Source organism: Saccoglossus kowalevskii, chromosome 11 (assembly GCF_978046115.1).
Source record: "Saccoglossus kowalevskii chromosome 11, keSacKowa6.1, whole genome shotgun sequence".
NCBI classification, from domain to species: domain Eukaryota; kingdom Metazoa; phylum Hemichordata; class Enteropneusta; family Harrimaniidae; genus Saccoglossus; species Saccoglossus kowalevskii.
Window position 1 is genome coordinate 16,014,681 of NC_140651.1, and position 25,911 is coordinate 16,040,591.

At 35.8% G+C, this 25,911-nt stretch overlaps 1 protein-coding gene across 1 annotated transcript; it reads right to left on the reverse strand.

Annotated features, from left to right (window-relative positions):
• Window positions 1–3,463: 3,463 nt before the first annotated feature.
• Window positions 3,464–25,589, reverse strand: LOC102809906 (IgGFc-binding protein-like). Its single transcript, XM_085504922.1, has 48 exons — window positions 25,448–25,589; window positions 24,993–25,195; window positions 24,168–24,360; window positions 23,471–23,596; window positions 22,797–23,086; window positions 22,399–22,509; window positions 22,115–22,270; window positions 21,605–21,749; window positions 20,556–20,741; window positions 20,076–20,269; window positions 19,591–19,765; window positions 18,958–19,030; window positions 18,552–18,595; window positions 17,983–18,156; window positions 17,438–17,655; window positions 17,202–17,309; window positions 16,951–17,106; window positions 16,681–16,831; window positions 16,377–16,556; window positions 16,082–16,278; window positions 15,788–15,962; window positions 15,316–15,527; window positions 15,053–15,169; window positions 14,685–14,843; window positions 14,329–14,461; window positions 13,986–14,162; window positions 13,644–13,834; window positions 13,368–13,548; window positions 12,339–12,544; window positions 12,093–12,200; window positions 11,828–11,983; window positions 11,552–11,702; window positions 11,248–11,427; window positions 10,877–11,073; window positions 10,582–10,756; window positions 10,140–10,351; window positions 9,897–10,013; window positions 9,510–9,668; window positions 9,161–9,293; window positions 8,820–8,999; window positions 8,478–8,668; window positions 8,210–8,390; window positions 7,838–8,046; window positions 5,598–5,737; window positions 4,747–5,001; window positions 4,341–4,524; window positions 4,098–4,192; window positions 3,464–3,814 (listed from the first exon to the last, which is right to left on the reverse strand). Exons 1-48 carry the CDS (start codon window positions 25,581–25,583, stop codon window positions 3,802–3,804), a joined length of 7,803 nt encoding a protein of 2,600 aa, XP_085361048.1. The 5' UTR covers window positions 25,584–25,589; the 3' UTR covers window positions 3,464–3,801.
• Between the last annotated feature and the right edge of the window lie 322 nt (window positions 25,590–25,911).

Sequence of the window (25,911 nt, forward strand, 5' to 3'; positions counted from 1 at the left end):
ACATGTATTTGTTTGGACATCTTAACGAATATCTTAATAACGTTTCATTGCGTGTAGTAGTGACTGGGAGATGTGATCTAAATTGAAGATCAGAAGCCGGAATACTGCCACCTTGACGGAATTCGTTGACAACCACTGTCGAAATGTCCTCATATAATATTCAGTAAAATGTTTGTATTGACATACAAGCGGTGAAGCCAAAACGGCGTTCGCTATGAAAATGAAAGTTGTAAATTGGTATCAAAAGATGGCATGGAATAGAGATCGTCTGTACAGTTATTTATATCAAATGAATGAATCAATCAAAGTTGCGGTTGTTTACCACAGTACGACTTCGCAGTTCGCCCTCACGCGCTCAAACCTTAAAATATTAATGGAAATGAGGAACCATTATGAAATCAAAAGTCAGTGATTTTTAAAACCACGGTGTTATTTTCTTTTTTGTGTATAACAAAAAATACCCGAATTTCCGTACTTACTTACTATTATTTGTATTGTATTTTCCCATGTAACAAATTATATTTACGAGGCACATTATAATTGTGATTATTCGTACCTCAAAGTTAATTTTTACAAAATTTATTTATTTATTTTATTTTAAATTTTAATTCAGAAATTTAATTTAATGACTCCTATATATATGTGAATAGAAATCCTGGCGTTATTGACTAATAAGATTCATTACGGACTCATATAACTAAGCAAAGCTTATATAATGCTGAGTTTTTTGTACGAAGTGTATTTGTACTAACAATATTGTACATCCTACTAGTAACGAGGCACTTTTAATATAGTTATCATTTTGGTTAATTACAAAAACATAGTTAGCAGAAATTTATTTATTTATTAAGGCATTTATGCACTAAAAATAAAATGTTATATTCATCACATGACTATTCATCCCTAAATACCCTTGTAAAATCGCCATTATTGGAAACTTGTAGACATGTTTTTGATTCATTATTTGTACACAAGTCGTTAAACTGAAAATGTGAAAGTTCATCTATAGTACGAACCCTTTCATTTAGTGAATTGCAAATTATTATAGTTAGTTATTTTTTTAAAATTTAAACTGTTTGCACTATTATTTGTTTAGCTTCTATTGTTTATCTCGTATGACTTTATGGTATACCGTGTTTATACGAGGACTTTAATTGGTTTGTAGATACATAACAACAAATTTTGTTTTCGTTTTCCTTCGTGTTATGAGGTAATTTCTATTTTAAAACACAGTTTGGTATTTTTGAACTGTGAAGGTTTTGACAAATATATCTTTCATTGTATCAGTTATTGTAATTAGAAAAGTAAAAGAAGCGACTCGTTCGAATGTGTTTAATTGAAAATCTACTTGACCTGGGATCTGTAAGGTAAAAATAACTAGCGCTCTTGATATGACACGCTAAAAAAGGGCTATTAGCAACAAGGTAACTAGGCAACTAATCATTAATCATGAAGTGGCAGGTGACCTGGTGTACCAGTAAGTAGAATAGTGCACTACCAAAATGGATTGTCGTCACGAGCATTGTCAAGTAAGACTTAATTTTTTGTAGTGCCTGTTGAATTCAAAACAAATATTTTTCTTGATTGCCTGCATAATGGTGGTGCTAGTCTACGGAAAATAAGTCAGAACTGTTTTACTCACGTGAACTCAGCAGTAGATAAGTGTATGGAAGACAAACGTCTGAAACCCCTTGGAAACTAGTTTAATTAGTCCCGGATGCAGTGCGAAAACGGGGACTTGTGGTTTTACCCTTGTGCGTCCGTGCATGCGTGCGCCCAGACCTTTATCTTAAACATGCCTGGACCAATCACAATCAAACTTCACAGATACATCATACATAATATTATACATATACACATCAATTTGTTTCACGATCTGATTAAAGATGGCCGAATGGTGGCCATTTTTGTGCTAAAAAATCATCAAAATCAAGCATTTATGGATGGATTTTGTACACACAACTAGGTACATACATCGGACATTATGGGACCTTGATGCACGTGATTTAATTTTTCAGATCCGATTTAAAATGGCCGACTGGCAGCTATTTTGTTTTAATGAATGCAGTTCTAGTGCTATATCTCTGCCATGCTTTGACCGATATGTTCAAATTTTATATATTGATTATCATGACATAGATAAATTAGTTTGATCTGATTCAAAATGGCCAAATGGCAGCGATTTTTGTGCTAAAAAATCATCAAAATCAAGCATTTCTGGATTTTGTACTTGGTACATACGTAGATCATTATGGAATCATTCATTATCACATCATTGTATTTTTCAGATCGGATTTAATATGGCTGACCTGCGGCCATTTTGTTTAAATGATTACACTTTTAGAGCCATATTTCTGATATACTTTGACTGATTCTGTTCAAATTGTATATACTCGTTTTACATCATGTTATAGTTATATAGATGTATTTAAAATGGCCGACTACTGGTGACCATTTTGTTTTAATTAATGCTGTTTCAGAGCAATATTTCTCAATATGGACAAGTACTCGTTTGAAGATCAGATACAAGATATCATTTTAATGTTAAAAAGTCATCATAATCAAACATCATCTTCTGGATCCATACTTCTGACATGTTTGTGTTCCAGCTATATTACTATAAACAAAACGATATATCTTAAATTTGATAACTAACGGGGACTGTGCCATACAGGGCTTGTTAATTATACATTTCCCTTTTGTGGCTATATAATGCATTCAGACACTATTAGTGTCTTTAAACTAGACGCGATTTTCTATTTCCCCAAAATTGTACAAAAGATGATTCGTAGGAAGGTCTCTTTTATATTAAGTGAATTGAATCAACTAAAGAGTTTTTTGAGATACTAGTTTGGTAATTCTGGTAAGTGTGGGACTACGAGTAACTCCTTCATCTCGGATTACCATCCATATTGAAGCTTAATGTATTCTTCAGACACAATCTTATGACTATTCATTAACAGTATTCAAAACAGTAACTCCTTTTATTATGTCATCTTGTATACCACCTTTGCCCCCAACCGTTGTCTGAGTCCGAGTACTGCCAGTAAATAAAGTTCACAGCTTGGATGGGGTAACCAAAAGGAACTATTTTTTTTCAGAATGCTACCACTGGGTCTGTAAGACCTGTGAAAGTTGTAATACTTGATTTGTGGTATACTGTCAAATCATTCCACATTCCCACCAGATAAGGAAATACCATAGTATAATGTATTTGATATACTTGATTAGGAAATAATGTGTATTGATACGGTAGTATTAGGGTGACATGAATATTTGGTTCAATACCTAGGACCACTGTTGGTTCCCCCCTGCGTTTATTGGAATTTTTATTCTACAACAAAATGTTTTGGCGAATTGTTAATTTTAGTAATACACAAAATGCATGGCTCAGCCATATATGTTTGTTAGTCTCATATGATGCACATGTCAATCAATTCCTCAATAATAACATCAAACAAAGTTGCAAGTGATGAATTTATTGATAAGTGAAGAAAAAAAGTAACAAGAATGCTAAATAAATATCGATGTATATAATCCAGTTACAGAAATCTGTAAATGTGGGAGCAAATATTTTCTATCAATATAAATTATTATGTTATGTGACAAAAATGTACTGAATGCATTTAGTAATATTCATAAATATGAATACATAAACAAATTGTCTAATTACCTGGAACTATATCTATCACATGAGAAATGAATACGATAATTATGATGAATTAATTTAAATTATTTAATAAATACGTTCGGTTCGCTTCCGTGTCAATTGGGTACAATATAGCCGTGTCGTCTTCTACACTAGATTTCACAACTGGAAATAAACAAACAAATACAATACATCATATGGTCGACATAAACGTGTCCGTGTTAACAAAATTGGTATTTAAAATTTTTCCTCGCCAAAATGTAATTATAATGCATAGTTTCTTATGAAATTATGCTTTTGTTCACTAATTATTAGACTTTGCCTGAAAGAAAAACACGAAATATAAAGAGGGATTTCACAACCCATACACGTGATTCTTAAACTTGCACACATGCGTAGATAGACAGCGAATGATTTGTTCTATAAATCAATTGTATGATAGTCTTACTTTGAAGATTTCTTCAGTGGTCCGTGGCTGATGATAGTACTCTCTGATGTAGAATCGGGATCGTATACAGATCTCTTGTTGGAATCAATACAACCCTAGATTGAGCAAACATCAACAATAGGCCATTAGCTATATTCACCGTAAGTTCTAACATATCGCGAAAACAATACTATGTGAAGACGTGTATTGGTAGGTGGCATAAACCTAGACATAAGTTTACTGTATAGAAGACAAATAACGTACCTCGGAACATCTGGTGCCCACTTCTCCTACTTTACAGACAACTACAGAGCAGTGTATATATATGTCGATATTCTCCCCATCGTCTGGACGGTCATTCACCATATTGTAAGCGTCCCATTCGTACTGTTTCTGCCAGTTGGGGTTTGGCGATGTGTGCTCAAATAGTATATTGTCGTCAGGGCAGCTGAAAAAAACAAGATAATGTTAATGTTATTTTATCCGCTATACGCGACTTGTAATGTAGTACAGTTTCGCGTGAGATATGATGAATGTTGCGTATACATGTGTAATGCCTTTCAAAAACTTAATGTGCAGAAACGATTTAATCGGTTAGAATCTCCACATTTATTACATTGCATTGTATTAACTTTTATGGTGTGAAATAAACAACGTATTCGCAACATACCCGTTGGTAATAATTTCTTCATCGTATTCGCCGCCTTCAGATGGATCAATACTTTCAGTAGCAACACAGTGTTCGACAAAAAGCTGTAACCCAGGGTCAGTTGTAACTACGCTTATCTCAAAGTAAATCAGAACACCATCGCATATTTCAATAGGAAATGCACGCGGGTCAAACAATGTTGTGAATGTATCATTTGTATACAGAGCATTCTCGAAGGTGAACGTTCCAAATCCTTTCAGTACGACGTCCACTTGGCTGTAGAAAAATAATTAGAAAGTTACAATATACACCAATGCACTGCAGGACGAAAACTGTACTACATAATCATAAATGCATAAACATATGTGTTTATGACGTCATCGAATAGTCGGCGTTTGTCGTTAATACTCAGTGTGGCAATGTGATATATTAAAGTAGTTTGCCACCAATAAAACTTATCGCCATATGTTCTGGTAACACGTATGGTAACCGAACTACTTTTTTTTCAAAAACATGTGTCAAACACCCATGAAAATTTATCATTGGTTACTATGGTGAAACTATTTTGTTATATATGCTATTCATGTTTATTCGAATTATTGGAAAACTCTGACGAATATTTGTTTGTCATGAAATAATGCTTATCATGGTTTCCTATGAAACAAAAGTTATTTTGTACAGGGTAAAAAAAAAAAAAAACTAAATGTTCACGGCTTCTCTCTGAATTAATAATTATAACACTTTTGAAACCAAAAAATATTATAATCGTATATTATATATTTGCTGCTCTCATTTATTTGATGGAATTGCGCGAACGATTCTAAGTAATAAAGTATTACTTGTTGCGATACTGAACGATACAGAAAACATACCAAGGATTGGCAACAATATGAATAGGCGCAATTGTGTATTCAGTGTCAAAGCAGCATTGCATCTTTGCCATCAGCGTACCACGTTTACTGTATACATAATTCGTGTACAGAATTCTTTGCATTCCATCAATCTCTACTTCCTAGAAAAAAATTACATTTAAATAGTTAAACCTTTGATCATGGTTGCTAATAATACAATTTCTGTTTTACATCATGTGCACACATTTCCGGTCTGTAAAACGATGGAATGAGCAATGGTGGACTTCTTTTTTCCATTTAATCCAAAACAAAAAAAGCACAATGTGAGAAATTCAGGTGTGAATTTTGTATGGTAATGCACTAGCCATATATATACAACAAACTAAATTTTATATCAATTTAAAGCTGTTTGTAATTTAAAATCTTGAATATTTCTTATCATGTCGGTACAAACATGGCGCCCAAACCATGTCACAAAGAGTGGGTATATTTGAATGAATGGAAATGTAGGTCCTATAAGTCAAATGTCACATCGATGCAGTTAGTGATTCGATAGAAATTCAATGTCAAGCATGTTATACCAATTTTGTGTAAATCCGACAGTTTATACCAGGAGACCACATAATTTTATATAGAAACCAATGTATATACAGAAATATGCTAGACCCTACTTATGAATCCAATATGACGACAAACAGGATGCAAATTTATGGCAGTTGATGTTACGTAGGACATCGATGATATAAATCAAATGTACGTTGATCCAGTTGTTCTCTAGTAATTGTCAAACTTATTAGGCCATTTTCGTAATCCAAAATGGCGGGTAAATTCTGTGGTTAATTATATTGAGCTTATTGTATTTTAAAACAATTGACACAAATATACTACAATCCAAATTTTAGGCAAAAATAATTGTTGACGATGTTTTTTGCTTATTTGTTTTTTACAAATCCGATAAAAACGTGGCAGCCATATTACATACACCCTGAAAAAGTATGAGACATATAGTACTCGTGACTGTCAATGTGTAGCTGTGCAACGTTCGATCTACTGTGTTGTAAAACATTCTGTTAGCTATAATAGTGTGGCTAGTTGCAGTAATCAAATTAAAAAAATGAAACTACAAGACTTAACATTCATTCAATGCTGGCCTAAATCTCTATATTACATTCAACTTCATCGGCTATACATGGGCATAAGGACATATACGGAAGCCGCCCTCAAATTAATAAGTGGTCGACATGAATATTTTGTGGCAAGCTAATTACGATACACTAAGCGGTTTTTGGAATGCATCTAATAACACCCTAGCAAGACATGGTCCATATAGGCTAACCACTTCTTTACGAGTAAGCAAATAACACCGAATAAACGGCAAGGTAAGGACTATGTCTAATTATAGTAAATACGTACTGCGTGCGTGACTCGAACCGGCGCTCGCGTACGGCACCTAATCGCCTAGCTACACGCCACTACACGTCTTCCCCTCGGCCACCGGGCATCCCCAAAAAAGGATGCTTAATAACCGAGCTTATTACGTGCAGAGAACGTGAAACCCGTCCACGCGATACGCGCCACACAGCATGGCCAGAATGCGGCAAAGGCCTTCAGATCTGGCTGTAGAAGGATGGTGAAAGTAATGGTACAGCATTTTAACAGTGAATAAGTACTGAGAAATAATTTTTAAACTCATAGTTGCTGTCGACATAGGAAGTAAAGTAAGCAAATAACACCGAATAAACGGCAAGGTAAGGACTATGTCTAATTATAGTAAATACGTACTGCGTGCGTGACTCGAACCGGCGCTCGCGTACGGCACCTAATCGCCTAGCTACACGCCACTACACGTCTTCCCCTCGGCCACCGGGCATCCCCAAAAAAGGATGCTTAATAACCGAGCTTATTACGTGCAGAGAACGTGAAACCCGTCCACGCGATACGCGCCACACAGCATGGCCAGAATGCGGCAAAGGCCTTCAGATCTGGCTGTAGATCACACTTCGCATATTTAATAAACTTCTTTACGAGGACAGTCGGAAAGAGAAACATTTTGATCAGAAATAAGCATTTTCTTGAATCCCGATGGTGTACAGTGGGCAATATTTATCACCCACGTTCATCATTTGTTGTCGCATCAACAGCGAGATACGTTTAACCTTTGTTAAGATTGTGGTGCAGGTTCAGAATTTTTAATTAATTAATACAAATTGAGCAAACTAACACAAATGAACGAATTAATGTTCGAATAAACTACGACTTACTGTAGATTCGGTGTCACATTCGTCAATAGCTGTCTCAAAATAATAGCTCACAGCTCCGGAAATAGCGATACTTGTCGTCCCGGTGCAGGTAGGGTCCGTCAAATGAAAATCGTTCGCATTTGCTGTTTGCAGACTTAGGGCTGTCAAAATCCACTGTTCTTCCAAATAAATTCCCATAACCTCGTTAGCGCAAGTGATATTGAATAAATCTGAAGATTAAAAGACACGTGCGTCATAACAACAACAAAAACAATGATATTCATAGCTATAATTTGGATAGAATTAATTTCAAAATATTGAACGATGGCCTGTAGGAACATCACTTCGCATATTTAGATATACGATTAGATTTATTAATATAAATAGACTAACTTTCATGATGACACGTGATTCCGTCTCCTGTAAACCCGTCATTACAGATGCAGTGACGTTGTCCTTCTACCACTCCACAGTGTGCATTGACATCACAATTCAATGTTTCACAGTGCATCAAATGATTAGTCTGGCACACACAGTATTCATCACAATTCCCATCTACATACACTTCCCCTGGCTGCAAGAAACAGTTTTTTTTTCAGTTTCATGAATACATTACTTTATGGAACATACGACATATCGAGTCATGATGTTTGAATATTACCTTAAAATATTGATTTTTGTACCAGCAGCCACATCTTTCTAATGGAACACACTCATGACCACTTCTTAGCAATCCATCCATACAGAAACACCCTTCGACACAATGTGGCGCGTCGCACTCAGTGAATGGATCTGCGCATGTCTTGTCACAACTACAGGTGCTATACGTCATACCCGCAGGGCACTTCAAAGCTGATAAAGAAAAAACAAAACAGTTAGTTATATTCTGAGAAAAACGCTACACAGAATATTGATGGCCACCAAACAAGAGGAATGAAGGCGTATCTATCATATTATCCGTCATAGTCCAGAACAAATATGTGAGTGATTCAAACAAACTTACGACACAATGTGTCAGTCCTCCAGTTGATGTTGATTCCGACGTTTGAGCAAGCCATAGCATAAGCTGCCACATCTTGACACACGATATAAGTATCAGGTAGACTTCCACATACATCAAAGACACAAGCTTCGAAATATATTTTTGGGTCTATGACGTCATGACATTTTTCAAATAATAATCCTGAAAAGATATTCAAATCGGCTAATATGATGTGATGAGACTGGTAAATAGTACGAAAAGGGTTCGTTACTAGATGGGAACATCGAAGCAAAATTAATAGTATAATGCTAATTATATCATGTTTGTTGAATTCGCAAGTATTTTTAGTGGACGCATCTTACCCAACGATATAACACCACATAGATCTCCTGCAAGTGTTGGGTCTGGACAATCCAATGTGGGATCAACTCCAATTGTCAGTTGGCAATCGGTACCGATAGCGTAACTGTCTCCGAAATCATCTATGTTCAACGCCTTTGAATATAACATGATATATATTAGGCAATACTTGGCAATCGTTTTCGTAAGTAACTACTCAAAATAAGAGATATTTAGGGAAATGTCATCACCACGGTAACGATACATTCACATATAACATAGAATCATATAATCAGGAAACATGAACAATGCAATCTTGTCATATTGTGTATCGATGACGATCATTGGAACGGTTATTTCAATGTAACTTACCGGAGTACCGTCCCACTTGGTTGTTGTATCATCGGAAAGGTCTCCATTGAAGTTTCCACACAGCCCACATGTATCATTCGCCCATGACGTACTCAAGTCGATTTCCCATCGATACTCACCGTCGAATCGAACAGTCACTCCAAGTATCGTATTAATAACCTATCAAAACAGATTCCCAATTATCCACTATACAGCAATTGTGTAAAAACAACACATATTTTTTTATTACATATTTCAAGACCCACTGAAATAACAATGTCTATGTGTGGCTGCAAACTAAAGTGTTCGTGATAACCTCGTGTTACAATTGCCAACAAAAGCCAAACAAAATATATTAGTAACAAAATGTATTAGTGCCTTAGCGGCAACCTAAAAGTGTCAACTTACTACATTGGTGCCATCAAATGTTACTGTTATTCCTGGTAGTGCCAAGTATGGTACGTTTACCGATAATAAACCATTGTCATGAACATATACATCGTGGTTGCCTTCAAGGGTCACAGTCTAACAATAATAAATACAAATCAAGTGAAAGTGAAATTACACAATAAAATAAATAAAATAAAGAAAATTACAATACTTTATAGGGAATCTGCACTGGAGTAATTATTTAAAATGAGTAAAACATACCCCTAATATGCTAACAAATGTCACGGATCTGGTTACAGACAATCCCGGCGAATAATACTCATAATCTACGGTGACATAGAATGGCTTTGTGTCGTTTGAACACTGAGGGCGAAGTGCCATGTATTCACATAAACCTTGAAAGTCATACTTCATATCGTCAAATGTCTCATGGTGCACATCACCCCAGCCAATACATGTTTCGTAATCATCCACTTAAAACGAAATACAAGAGACGATAGCGTTTGGTTAGCCCAATCAAAGTAAAACAAGAATTGTTAATAATAAGAACAATTGCTTGATTTAACATATATGATATGAATAATGAGTACTAACGGATGCCACAACACATTTGTCTCTTTCCAGATCCTGCATGGATATTATAATATTACTATATAATTTCGCCCGAATGTCGGAAAATATATTAACATCAACATTTACGTACTGAAACAGTTTTCACCGTCTCCAGTATATCCATGTTCACAATGGCATCCATGAATTCCATGTACATTCCCACAGAATGCATTGATATGGCATATCAGACCCCAGCACTCCATCACGTCCCTGCCTTTACATACACAGTACTCGCTACAATCCCGATTTACTATAACTTCTCCAACCTATGTCAAAGAACGTGTTATTGAGTATAATTATATGATTTGAATATCTTTATATTTAAAAAAAAATATTCACGATTTTAGTAATTCCACTAACGATGATAATAAACAAACGAAACTTACATGGTAATAGCGACCATTATAAAAACATCCACAGTCGTCGGGTTTCACACATTCATTCCCACTCAACAAGTACCTCATAGGACAGAAGCATCCTTCTACACATGGTGTATCCATACAATCTTCCACCAGTTCATGACAAGTTGGTGGACATGCTGGTCCACATGGATCGTACACTTTGCCCAAAGGACATTGTAAAACTGTGAATTCAAAACAAAAATGAGGTGCATTGTTATGTTCTGCCTGTGCTACATTACATTTAAAGGTTTAATTTGCTAAATAAGAATGCAACATACGTTTACGAATGAATAAAATCAATTGTTCTTAGGGAAATAGTAAAGAATGTGAAATACAAATACACATAGAATACGCACGACAAAAGTCTTCTGATCTCCAGACTCCAATGACAATGCCCATCTCATGACATACGCTCGCATATCCAGCAATATCATCACAGGCGATATTTATCTCAGGCCATGATGCACATATGTCATAAGTACATGATTCAACAAATGTTGCTGGATCCATAACAGCAAAGCATTCTGAAAACGGCCCTGAACAAAATTAAAATTAGTAATATTAATGATTGTCGTGTCTACTAATATTGTGGTATATATCATCATACACACACTATATGTATACTACATGCAGACATGGCACAGCCGAATAATTGCCTACCTGTAATGTCGGTTAATATTGAACAAAACTCTACTGCTGCAGGATAAATATTAGGATGCTCTTCACACGGATCTACGGTATCCGTCACAGGTTCACATTCTGTCATATTGCCAATCACCCACGAGTTGCCAAACTCATTAGTACCAGTTACCTGAACAGGTGAAACGGCTTAGTATTTGTAAATCTGTATTATCTGTAAATCCGTAAATCTGTGGTATTTATCAATGAATCCAACATTATGAGCTTATAATTATATTGATGTATATAATATCTTACCAGCACGCCATCAGGTTTAGTGAAGTCATCCGTCATATCTAGATCATAGTTGCCACATAATCCACACGTGGAACTCATCCAAATGCTATCCGCATCGACCTCCACGAGGTCGACTCCATTAAATCGTATTGTTATTCCATTGTCCAACCGAACGACCTGTGGTCATAAAACATAATGCATAGTGTAAATAGATACACGTGCAGCTTAGACAGTTTTCAATGGTGTGTCCAGCGTATAAACACCAACTATTTAATCATCAACTTACCACGAATATGCCAGAGAAATAAATTGTGATTCCTGGAATTGGTGAGTACGGTAGCGTTACTATGACGCCGTTAACATGGACAACCTTCATCGGCAATATTGTGATTTCCTGATAAAAAAATAATATAGTTAGAATAACTGACGTGTTTTTACATTATTAGATACAATCATATGCTGAAAATGTGAACACAATAATAATATTTGTCAGATTGTTACTTTCTACAACAAGACGATATAAGCTACTTACAAAACCCATATAGTATATTGTTACAGATTTTGTCACAGACGTGTCGTGCTTCCATGGGATGTTATCTACCGTAACTAGGAATGTGCCATTATGTCCAAAACACGTGTCGGTCACTAGAATATATTGGCATGTTCCGTGGAAGTGATAGTACTTTCCGTCAAATGATGTGTAATGAACATCACCGTCACCACTACATCTGGCGTGACCTAGAAAAAAAAAATATATATTTTTTAAAATTTAAAATGTGCTTCAGCATTCGTAAACTTCGCATTCACTGGATGTGCGATTTCATCTTCAGAGACCAGCCAATATGCAGCAACATTGTTTATTAATCAATCTGAACTTTCGAACTTGATTTTATTTGTAATGGATTACTGTATTTGATCATCCATTCCACGTTCCCAATAATTGAAGAGAGAAGTATGTATACATAACATATCTTATAACGATTTATCGTAGCAACAGGAAATAAACAAGTTAAACATTTGTCTGTGATCAGACATTCTCTAAAAGTTGCCAAGCATAATACACAGTCTGAAAACTTAGTTACAGACGGTGAAAGTGAATGTACCGGCTAATTTCGTCATTTTGACTATCGCTTTTATAAAATTGTCAGTCACACGATTGATATAGGAAATGCACGAGCGTATTTAATGCAGTATACTGGACAACTGCGTCTCGTACGTTTTTTTATCTGCATTTCTTTCAGCTACCACCAAATAATTACAGATATTCTACCGACTATTTGTTGGACAGTTTAGATAGAAACATTGATACAGCATATACACTACTGTGTTCGCCTATATCTAAAGCTTTCAGATAATGCATGCTTAGTAACTTTCAGAGAATGTCTGATTCACAGATCAATTTTAACTTGTTTTACGCAGATGCTGCTTTACGAAATTTAACAAAAAAAAATAATTTCAACATATTTACCAAAGTCGTTAAAAAGAAGAAGGAAGAAATGCTGTCAAACAATCAGCTAGCGCATTTAGATATACATTTAATCTACTTATAAATTAGACTAACTTCTATGAATGCACGTGGTTCCGTCTCCTTTAAAGCCGTCATTACAGATGCAGTGATGTTGTCCTTCTACCACTCCACAGTGTGCATTGGCATCACAATTCAATGTTTCACAGAGCATCAAATGATTAGTCTGGCACACACAGTATTCATCACAATTCCCATCTACATACACTTCCCCTGGCTGCAAGAAACAGTTTGTTTTTCAGTTTCATGAATACATGAATACATTTTTTTATGGAACATACGAAATATCATGTCATAATGTTGGAATATTACCTTAAAATATTGACTTTTGTACCAGCAGCCACATCTTTCTAATGGAACACACTCATGACCACTTCTTAGCAATCCATCCATACAGAAACACCCTTCGACACAATGTGTCGCGTCGCACTCAGTGAATGGATCTGCGCATGTCTTGTCACAACCACAGGTGCTATACGTCATACCCGCAGGGCACTCCAAAGCTGATAAAGGAAAAACAAAACAGTTAGTTATATTCTGAGAAACAACGGTACACAGAATGTTGATGGCCACCACACAAGAAGGGGTGAGGGTGTGTCCATCATATTATCCGTCATAGTCCCGAACATATGTCAGTGATTAAAACACACTTACGGCAGAATGCGTCAGTTCTCCAGTTGATGCTGATTCCGACGCCTGAGCAAGACATAGCATATGCTGCCACATCTTGGCACACGATAGAAGTATCAGGTTGACTTCCGCATACGTCAAAAACACAGGCTTCGAAATATATTTTTGGGTCTATGACGTCATGACATTGTTCAAATAATGCTGAAAAGATATTAAAAATTAGTTAATGCGACTGGTAAGTAGTGCGAAAAGGGTACGTTACTAGATGGAAACATGTACATCGAAACAAAGTTAATAGGCTAATAAGACTGATTATATCAAATTATATTTGTTGAATTTGCAAGTTGTATTAATAGACGCATCTTACCGGACCATATAATGCCACAAAGACCTTCTGCAAGTGTTAGGTCTTGACAGTCCAATGTGGGATCACCTCCATCTGTCAGTTGGCAATCGGTACCGATAGCGTAACTGTCTCCGAAATCATCTATGTTCAACGCCTTTGAATATATAATGATATATATTAGGCAATACTTGGCAATCGTTGTCATGAGTAACTACTCAAAATAGGAGACATTTAGGGAAATGTCATCACTACTGTAACGACACATCTACATATAATATAGAATCATATAATCAGGAAAAATGCAATCTACTGTTTGAACAGACTTTATATTGAGTATCGATGTCGATCCTTGGAAATGTTATTTCAATATAACGTACCGGAGTACCGTCCCACTTAGTTGTTGTATCATCGGAAAGGTCTCCATTGAAGTTCCCACACAGCCCACATGTATCATCCGCCCACGATGTACTCAAGTCGATTTCCCATCGATACATACCATCGAATCGAACAGTCACTCCCAGTATCGTAGTAATAACCTATCAAAACAGATTTCCAATTATTCATTATATAGCAATTGCGTAAAACGGACACATATTTTTCATTACATATTTCAAGACCTACTGAAATGTGTGGCAGCAAACTAAAGTGTTCGTAATTAGCTCGTGTCACATTTGTCAACAAATGCCCAACAAATTATATTGCAAAATATATCGCCTTAGCGGCAACCTAAAAAGTATCCACTTACCACATTGGTGCCATCATATGTTATTGTGATTCCTGGTAGTGCCAAGTATGGTACGTTTACCGATAATAAACCATTGTCATGGACATATACATCGTGGTTGCGTCCAAGTGTCACAGTCTAATAATAAATGAACACGATCATTGTTGAAAGTGAAATAACACAATAACTGCTTTCTAAGTAATAATTAATGAAATATAAAGAGAATTGCAATACTTTATAGGGAATCTGTGATGAGGTAATTATTTAAAATGAGTAAAACATACCCCTAATATGCTAACAAACGTCACGGATCTGGTTACAGACAATCCCGGCGAATAATACTCATAATCTACGGTGACATAGAATGGCTTTGTGTCGTTTGAACACTGAGGGCGAAGTGCCATGTATTCACATAAACCTTGAAAGTCATACTTCATATCGTCAAATGTCTCATGGTGCACATCACCCCAGCCAATACACGTTTCGTAATCATCCACTTAAAACGAAATACAAGAGACGATAGCGTTAGGTTAGCCTAATCAAAGCAAAATACAAAATTGTTAATGATAAGAATAATTGCGTTATATAACAGATATGATATAAACAATAAATAACATAACGGAGGCCGTGACACATTTGTCTCTTTCCAGTGCCTCTATGGCTATGATAGAATTATTATATAATTTCGCCCGAATGCCGAAAAATATATATCAGTATATACAAAATGTAGAAATATTAACATCAATATTTACGTACTGAAACAGTTTTCACCGTCTCCAATATATCCATGTTCACAATGGCATCCATGAATTCCATGTACATTCCCACAGAATGCATTGATATGGCATATCAGACTCCAGCACTCCATCACATCCCTGCCTTTACATACACAGTAAACGCTACAATCCTGATTTACCATAACTTCTCCAACCTATGTCAAAGAACGTGTTATTGAGTATAATTATATGATTTGAATATCTATATAATTAAAAAAAATATTCACGATTTTAGTAATTCTACTAACGATGATAATATACAAACGAAACTTACATGGTAATAGCGACCATTATAAAAACATCCACAGTCGTCGGGTTTCACACATTCATTCCCACTCAACAAGTACCCCATAGGACAGAAACATCCTTCTACACATGGTGTATCCATACAATCTCCCACCAGTCCATGACAAGTTGGTGGACATGCTGGTCCACATGGATCGTACACTTTGCCCAAAGGACATTGTAAAGCTGTGAATTCAAAACAAAAATGAGGTGCATTGTTATGTTCTGCCGGTGCTAGTAAAGTAGTAAAGAATGTGAAATACAAATACACATAGAATACGCACGACAAAAGTCTTCTGATCTCCAGACTCCTATGACAACGCCCATTTCATGACATACGCTCGCATATCCAGCAATATCATCACAGGCGATATCTATCTCAGGCCATGATGCACATATGTCATAGGTACATGATTCAAAAAATGTTGCTGGATCCATAACAGCAAAGCATTCTGAAAACGGCCCTGAAAAAAATTAAAATTAGTAATATTAATGATTGTTGTGTGTACTAATATTGTGGTATATATCATCATACACACACTACATGTATACTACATGCAGACATGGCACAGCCGAATAATTGCCTACCTGTAATGTCGGTTAATATTGAACAAACATCTACTGCTGCAGGATAAAATTCAGGATGCTCTTCACACGGATCTACGGTAACTGTCACAGGTTCACATTCTGTCATATTGCCAATCACCCACGAGTTGCCAAACTCATTAGTGCTCGTTACCTGCACAAATGAAACGGCTTAGTATATGTGAATCTGTATGCTGGAGGTATTTTTAAATGGGCCCACAATTATGAGCTTATAATAGAAAATGAATGACATTGATGTGCATAATATCTTACCAGCACGCCATCAGGTTTAGTGAAGTCATCCGTCATATCTAGATCATAGTTGCCACATAATCCACACGTGGAACTCATCCAACTGCTATCCGCATCGACCTCCACGAGGTAGACTCCATTGAATCGTATTGTTATTCCATTATCCAACTGAACGACCTGTGGTCATATAAGGTAATGACAAGTGTAAATAAATGCACGTGCAGCTTAGACAGTTACCAATAATGTGTCCAACTATTTAATCATCAACTTACCACGAATGTCCCAGAGAAATAAATTGCGATTCCTGGAATTGGTGAGTACGGTAGCGTTACTATGACGCCGTTAACATGGACAACCTTCATCGGCAGTATTGTTATTTCCTGATAAAAAAATAATATAGTCATAATAACTGGCGTTTTTTTATTTTATAATATATATTATCATGTGCTATCACGATTTTAAAATAAACAGTAATATTTGTCAAATGGTTATTATATAGACTACTTACAAAATCCCTATAGTATATTGTTACAGATTTCGTCACAGACGTCGTTGTGTCGCGCTCCCATGGGATGTTATCTACCGTAACTAGGAATGTGCCATTATGTCCAAAACACGTATCGGTCACCAGAATATATTGGCATGTTCCGTGGAAGTGATAGTACTTTCCGTCAAATGATGTGTAATGAACATCACCGTCACCGCTACACGTGGCGTGACCTATAACTATAATAAATCGGTTTAGTTTTATATTGTCTTTAATATACATTGAATGCAAAATTGTATCATATCGTAAAAAAAGGTTTGGGATATAATACAACATAGTTATCAAATAATCGAGGTTTAACTTGCATTTGATTGAAAAAAAACAGTATATTTAAAAAAACAAACATTCTACCTTGCATAGCTAACTATATACAATTAGTATATTTTTATCGGCATCTTACTTTTAAAAATATGAAATTTACTGTTGTCGGAATATCAAGTATGTATGCCATATGTTTTAATAGCAATGTTATAATTTATGACAGATTTAAAAGTGAAATGAAGTACCTTCTTCAGGACAGCATACAGCATAACCCGATGTCGCGTTGATGAAATGACACCCATAACCATCCGGGCATTCATCCACGAGCTGTATGTTCGTACTACCGTTTATCTCTTCCCACTCACATAATACAAGTGTGTCATAGTGAAGTGGACTTCCTCCTGATGGGCATGCACGCTCTGCATAAATCAGAAGATTACTATATTGTATCTATAATTATTGTCAATTCTGATATGTACTATTGTATTTATATACAGGGCGATTTTTATTGAGGGAACTGGTGACGAGGCATCATATATTTAAACAAATACGCATTACAACAATATTGTTTTTAATTAATTGTACGACGTAACCATACAATCAACGATCGCTTATCGGCAGATCAAATATACCATGTGTTGGTTTATATAACCATATAATTACTTCGCAAACCTTTGATTTCGCATCAAATTATAGGTATGATTTACTTGTAGATGTTGATCTTTGTTTGAATTACAATAATAACAACCCAGCAGGTTATGAACATACGATTTCAGTTGTCGTATAATAAAATAAAGTAAACAAAGTTACATACCGCAGAACTTTCCAAAACAGTTCAGTTCACCTTCATAGCACTGACTGTAGAAATAAATAAATAAACATTCTTATTACATGAAGTAATAACAAATCCATAATTATATGAATAAATTTAAAATTTATAAAAAATATATAAAAATGGAAAGTATTTCAATATACAGCAAACGAAATTTTGTAGGCACTTAATCCACTAGACCTAATACTATGTTTGCCAAACACAAACAAAAACTTCGTAGTAACCATGTGTGACACTTAATAAATCGTATGAGTTGTAATGGATGAAAAATAAATAAATAACTAACTAAACAAATAAATTACTAACTAAATAAACAAACAAACAAACAAACAAACAAATAAATAAATAAATAAAACAGTATCCAAATGAAAAACATATTTCAACATACCATGTCTCACAGTCATCTGTGAAGACGAACGAATTTGCTTCAAATGTTCTTCCATTGTAGGTGCAATTTGCCTCTGTAGATTTATAACAAAGAAAAATAAAATTATATTTATGTCCGAATGATGTAAAAAGAACAATAAATTTAACTACGTATTTGACAGCAGATGTTCCATAGAACACAATGTTAACGAGAAATTACATTTTTTTTCACTATTTGAAAGCCAGATTTTTGAAGTAATTCAGGACAACAAAAAGTACTCCATCATTAATAATAATATATGATTTTTTTCAGCCTATGTCACCAGGTTAGATTTTGAGATATTGCATAATATCTCTGCCATAGGAACCTACGGTAAAGGCATTAAAATAGTGCCAAATGGCGACTTTCCACTAGGATACAACCATCAATTTATAAAAAAAAAGGCTGGTGACCCCCAACCTTTTTACAGTCAATATTCTTATATTGCCTTGGAGCCTTGCCTTATTGTAAAATGAATAAATTCTGGGTAGTTTCATTTATGAGTAGGCGTATTTTAGATGCATGTGGTCTGATCCCCGGTACCCACACATTGTGGAGAGAATACAGATTTATTGATGTTCTAGGAGTCTGCGCAGTATTTCATAATTCACTTACCGACACAGACCTGGCCATCACCAGTGTAACCGCCGTCGCAGTGACAATTACGCACACCATCAACAACTTGGCACTGAGCATGGTAACCACATGTGAGTTCCACACAGTCCACTTCCATATAATCTGTGCATGTACATATGTGTGAACAATTGTGCGTAGTGAATACGTCACCCACCTGCAAATGAAATAATGTTAATCGTATATATGTAAACTACTATTTTTGACCATGTCAATATCGAAATTCCAAGACGTGTCACGTCATTTCGTGTCTCTATCGAACATTTTGACGAATTGATTATGCTGTTTTGCAAAATAATAACGTATTGCATTCTTTCTTGAACGCATTCACATTTTTCACATAATCGATTGGTGCTTTTTGCCGGATATAGTTGCAAATATACATGTCAAATCAATCAGAACCTTGCTCATATATGTGTCTTACAGCACAACAGAAGTCTCCAATACTGTTCAACATATCAACATACCGAATGATACAATCCATCAAATAGACATCCACATTGTTCAATTGGTACACAGTCCTCCCCATCTAACACTAATCCGGCATGACAGAAACAACCCTCAGCGCATTGCGGTGTGCAAACTTGGCCTTGGTGAAGACAGTTAGCAGGGCAAGCTGGACCACAAACTTCATATTCCATGTTTTCCCCACATTCAATAGCTAAGGTATATATATATATACGTGTTGGTTATGTGTATTACGGAATATGAATATGGTCGAACATTCTTCTTTGGTGAAATAAAGTTTTAATTTATAGACAGAAACAGAAACAGTGTATGCAACATACAATGGGAATACGAGGGAATAAATTGGAATGTCGTGTATTTTAACTCTACAAGACGTCATCAACTATTTTTTCTACAAATGTTGTTAATGTGTTACTGATACATACATTTCCCTCTACATGTGTAATTCAACGCACACACATAGAAAGCATCTTACTCACCACACGGTCCTCCTGCTCGCCAGTCACCAATGGTCACATTAAGTGGGCACATGGCAACAAATGCGGCTATGTCATCGCATCCACTTGTGTTATCACCTAGGGGTAAAGTCTCACAGAGATCGTAGCGGCAGTTCTCATAAGATGCGGATGAATCAACTTGGGCGCGTAAGCATTCGCTCAATGGACCTGTCGAACAATTTAAGTATAAACTCAGGTGTATAGGTAGATAAGCATACAAGATGTAAAAGAACCGTTGCCTAAATCAGTTTTAAAAATTGTAATTAATTGTTCATGGATAATATACACAAAAAATCTGATTCGAAATGACCTAGAATGCTATAAAAGCTGAGGAAGGGGAACACACAATTACACACATTTGCATATCAATCTGCTATTTACATTGTCGTTGGCAAATTCAGGATTGCAAACCCAGCATGCACATAGCCCTGGAAGACATATCCGGTCTACCGGTCTACTCAACTTCTCGAAAAATGTGAACAAATAAATGCAAATAAAATGCAGTTGTGTATACAAAAAAAAACGGAAAAATATCTTTTATATCTAAGTGTGTCACAGAATGTAGTTACTGGCTAAATACCTCCATCAATGAAAAGCCTTAGAGTCAGACGATTCTAGAAACATATATTGTAAAACATGTTTAAATAGCTACATGCCATTTTAGTGAATTTGACTTCAGATATTAATTAACAAAATCTTAATTTAGCTAAAGTACCAACAATCCCATTGTGAAAATACACTTTATTTTGAATTAGTGACATTTTGAATTAGCGAAATTACAGATTAGCTAAAAAGCATGCTAAGTAAAACGAAATATTTGACAGTACTTTGCTGGGATATTTTTAATCATTTTGCCACAATCGAAAGTTGGAAATGTGGCACAAGTATTTTGTAAACATAAGGCATGCTAGAGTTACATGAGAGCTAAAGAATAGAAATTTCAGAAAATACAACTCCACACATAATTTACATTCTTGTAATGTAAATATTGTTAGTTAATCACATTGTATACACCTGTAGCTTTTTCATACCATTAGTATCTTGTAGAACACTGCAAATACGTTCAGCCTGAGCCACAAAGTCTGGATTAACCTCACAAGGATGATCGTCTCCAGTGATGTCATCGCAGTCACTATCGACAGCCCAGCTGTTTCCAAAGGGAATCGGCCCATCGAGCTATTATGGTGACATGTGAACAAAATATGTGAACAAATGTATTCTTCAAGTTGTTGGTAAATAAAGTCATATTACAGATTAATGTATAAGTTGCAGCCAGATACTATTATTAATCATCACGAGGCATGGGACAGGGATAACTCGTTCTTTTGTTTTAAATTAATAAATAACCACGATTTTCCTGTTTACCACACAATCGCAGTGCAGAAAAACAATAAATTATTAGACAAAAATGCACGTTGATGAATAGCTTCGTTCACAGTGCATTCAACAAACATTATTCATATATACACGGGTTAATATTGTTATCTAGCATATCATGAATCGCACACAACCCAGTGTTATTGATACAAATATGATCTTACCATCATTCCATTGGGTGCAATGTATTCATCATGTATTATTGCATTATAGTTTGCACACAGTCCGCATACTTTGTTCATATGGCTACTGACTAAATCCACGCGAACATAGCTATTTCCATTCCACGTCACCTTCAAACCATGCCCAGTGATTACAGTCTGGAAGCAAAGACCAACAAAATAAAATGCAATCGATAATCAACGCTTAATAACACTCGCTAGTACCCAATTGAACGCGATTCTCTCTTTGATACGATTGTAATGTATTGCAGTAGGTATGTACTTACTATGTACGATCCTGCAAGCGTTATCGACAGAAAAGAGTGCAGATTATAATAAGGTGGTGTAATAGTCAATCCATTGACTTCTACCTCTAGGTTTTGGAGGAGGTTAATTACCTGTCAAGATAAACAAAGATAAAATATATTATTATCGTCATCGTCTTGACCATGGTTTGTATTTATTGATCAATACATATATACATCGCAAATTAGATCCTTCTCAAAATTTAAGATTGTCGATAAGCAAGGTTTAGGTCAGCTGCATCTTCAACACAAGCCGTAACCTAATTACGCAACGCATAGATCTACGATACAGGAAATAATATGCATAAGTACACGATGCATGTAATAAACGTATACGCCATGTCCCAATATATGGGCTTGGAAAAACATTCGTCACTTACCAAACCATGTATCATAATAGTTACATCTTTCGTCCACGTTTTTGTTGATGTTGGAGATAGTTTGTGATTGTTCACGAGCACGGTAAATTCAGAGGGATTTGTAGAATCTTTGTAGCTTTCGTAATAGGAGTACTGTGAGGGTCCTTCATAGTTGCTGACATAGGACGGGTAGTCTCCGCCTAAACAGTCGTTTGTTACCAGCACGTAACGACACTCTCCTTGAAAATCATACGCCCGGTCATCGAATGTATAATAATGAGGATCTCCGGATGCGTAGCAGAAATCGGAATCTGTTAAAATGCAAATTTAAAAGATCATTACTGTGAATCACGCCATCTAGTGATGCAGGCCGATGAAATCATATATATCGTTTTGATCTGTAGACATCCATTAGCATTCTAACGGACAAACGACAGCACAACCAACATAATTCAGATAGAATGTTCATAAACGTCATTTGTGTTCCGCCACTAGATGGCGCGATTTATATGAAGTTGTATTATGGACGGTCGTCGATTATCCGTACATGAGCACAACGAGTACTAGTTATATAATCCTGACTCACAGTATGCATAATGTTATTACGGATTATTAATGTTTACTCATAAATGAATGGACGATAATGAAAATGTAAATACTGCATATACATTACACGTGCTTCACATTCTACGTACCAACACAATTCGTCATGTAATCGGGACAGCAGTCGTTATATTCAGCACACACTGAATCACAGTGACAGAAGACAGAATCTATTTCATAAAATCTGTAACATCCATTCACACAATATCCATTATTTCCTTGCAAAAAAAAAACATTACATTATAAAACAAATAAATGTGAATTCTAGTTTTGAATGACTTACTTACAGATATATTCATATGAGATTTATTGTATCATAATAAGGATTATAAAAAAATGTACTGCAAATAACCATGTACGTGCGATTAAGATCTCACAAGAAGCGAAGTCACACAGTTTGCAAGATTTCACTCTACGTGCGCGTCAATCAAACGCCACATAACGCAGTGTGTAAAAATAAAATAGGGAGTGCACACACTCAACGATTCTCTTGTTTCTCGGACTCTCTTATTTTCATTTGCATATTTAGAAGTGGAGGCTTGTCTTTCGATTTTAAGATAGTCCCGCACTTTGTGTGACTTATTTAATTCGCGTGAGATCTTCATAAAAGTATCACCCAAATCATAATACATCGATATCCTTGATCGTATTTATACTATTATTAGATTTATTTGCATATTTTATGATTATCTTTATATTATACATGATTGTACGCTCTACGAGGGTAATTATCCTTTTTATCATCTGATCCATTTAAATAGCATATATGATGGTTCTATAGATACTTACTTTCACATATAATTCCGTCCCCAAAGTACCCTGGATCACACTCACAATGCCGCTCGTCGTCATAGTTAATATAGTAGTCTGTGTAGCGATTACAGTGTGCATGTTCATGACAGATAGGGTCAGTGCATACCACAACGCCTCCCGTAAAGCACTCGCAAGAGGTGCAGTTATAGTTTATGAATACCTCACCAACCTGTTTAACATACAAGATTATATTCTAAGTCATTGTCGCAATAACGATGCGAGTAATTAACATTATTATACATCTGTCGCCGTAACGCCATAAGTTACAGCGTCCCGTAGTTGTGTGGTATTTTACGGGCTATTTTCATCCTACCATATTAGGAAATGCGAATTCCAAATATGAAATGATTAGAGTGTCCTCTAATAATAACAACAAACATGTCTGCAACCAGGGTTTGACCGGACTCCACACAATGAAGTTCGCTGATTCTGTTCTAATTTTTTTGGATTCAGGCAATCCCATGATGTATAATTGGGAGGGAAAGATGTATAATAATAAGGTTATTACGCGGATACAGCCGTCGGTCGATACTACCACTGTACTGTCTTCGTGCATACTTTTCGGTATCCTCGTAATAGCCTTATCTAATTTCTTTTGGAAAGTTATGTCTAGTTATGAAATGCTGCTGTGTGATTTTGGAGAAGTGGAAATTATTAAACCATTTGTTTTACTTTAGTCGTATAAAAAAAATCAAACACAACTGTATCTACACAGAGTATAACTGTTCTTTCATAAGTAAGTAATAGTAATATATACACACAGAGATGAGAAAATACCTAATAGTCTTAAGTGTTATTTACCCTGTACAAATTACTCTCATAGTAACATCCGCAATGCGACAGGGGTCTACATATGCCTCCTTCATCCATGACTAGACCATCGTCACAAAAACAACCTTCGACGCACTGTTCACCACAAAAGGTAGCTGGATTTGGTTGGTCGCACGTCGGAGGACAGGCTGAGCCACATGCTGTATACGTCTGATTGGTTGGACATTTCAGCTCTTCAAAATATAAAAAAGGAACAAATGATGTGTGACGCAAATTACCTATTAATAATTCAATGGGAGTCGTAGATTTCAATTTTAATTAAGTTGCCATGTTTGAACGTCCATGTTTTTTAAAGATTATTATTTTGCAATTTGTTTTTATGGTTGAAATCAGTGGTATTATAAAATGCAATAAAGACTGCAGAATGTATGAAAATATATTGTGGGCCGCGTGAACGAATGAGTATATTAAATGCTCTTGCTCACCACATTCCGTGCCACTTCGCCAGTCACCCACAGCTACACCCGCACTTTGACATTCCGCTACATAACTAGCGATGACGTCACATCCACCTGCCAAGTCGTTGTTAGGCAAAGATTCGCACAGATCCATTTTACACATTTCAAAGTGAACCATTGGGTCAATAACACTAATACATTCCGCTAATTCTCCTGTATGAAACATATGACATACAGGGTGCGTGTTAACAGTACTACATGAACGTATAACACGATGCTATGGTCGCCTTGTAATTGTGTGACATTCTCGTCTTGAATAAACACAGATCAATTCCATGACTTACCCATGTTAAGTAATCTAAAACATGTGGATTCAGCTTCGGATTCGAACTGATTTTGTTCACATGGCGATGGCGCCTCCATAGCCGGTTCACAATCTGAATTCACTTGCCAGCTATTTCCAAATTCAACAACACTTGTCGTCTATTTAA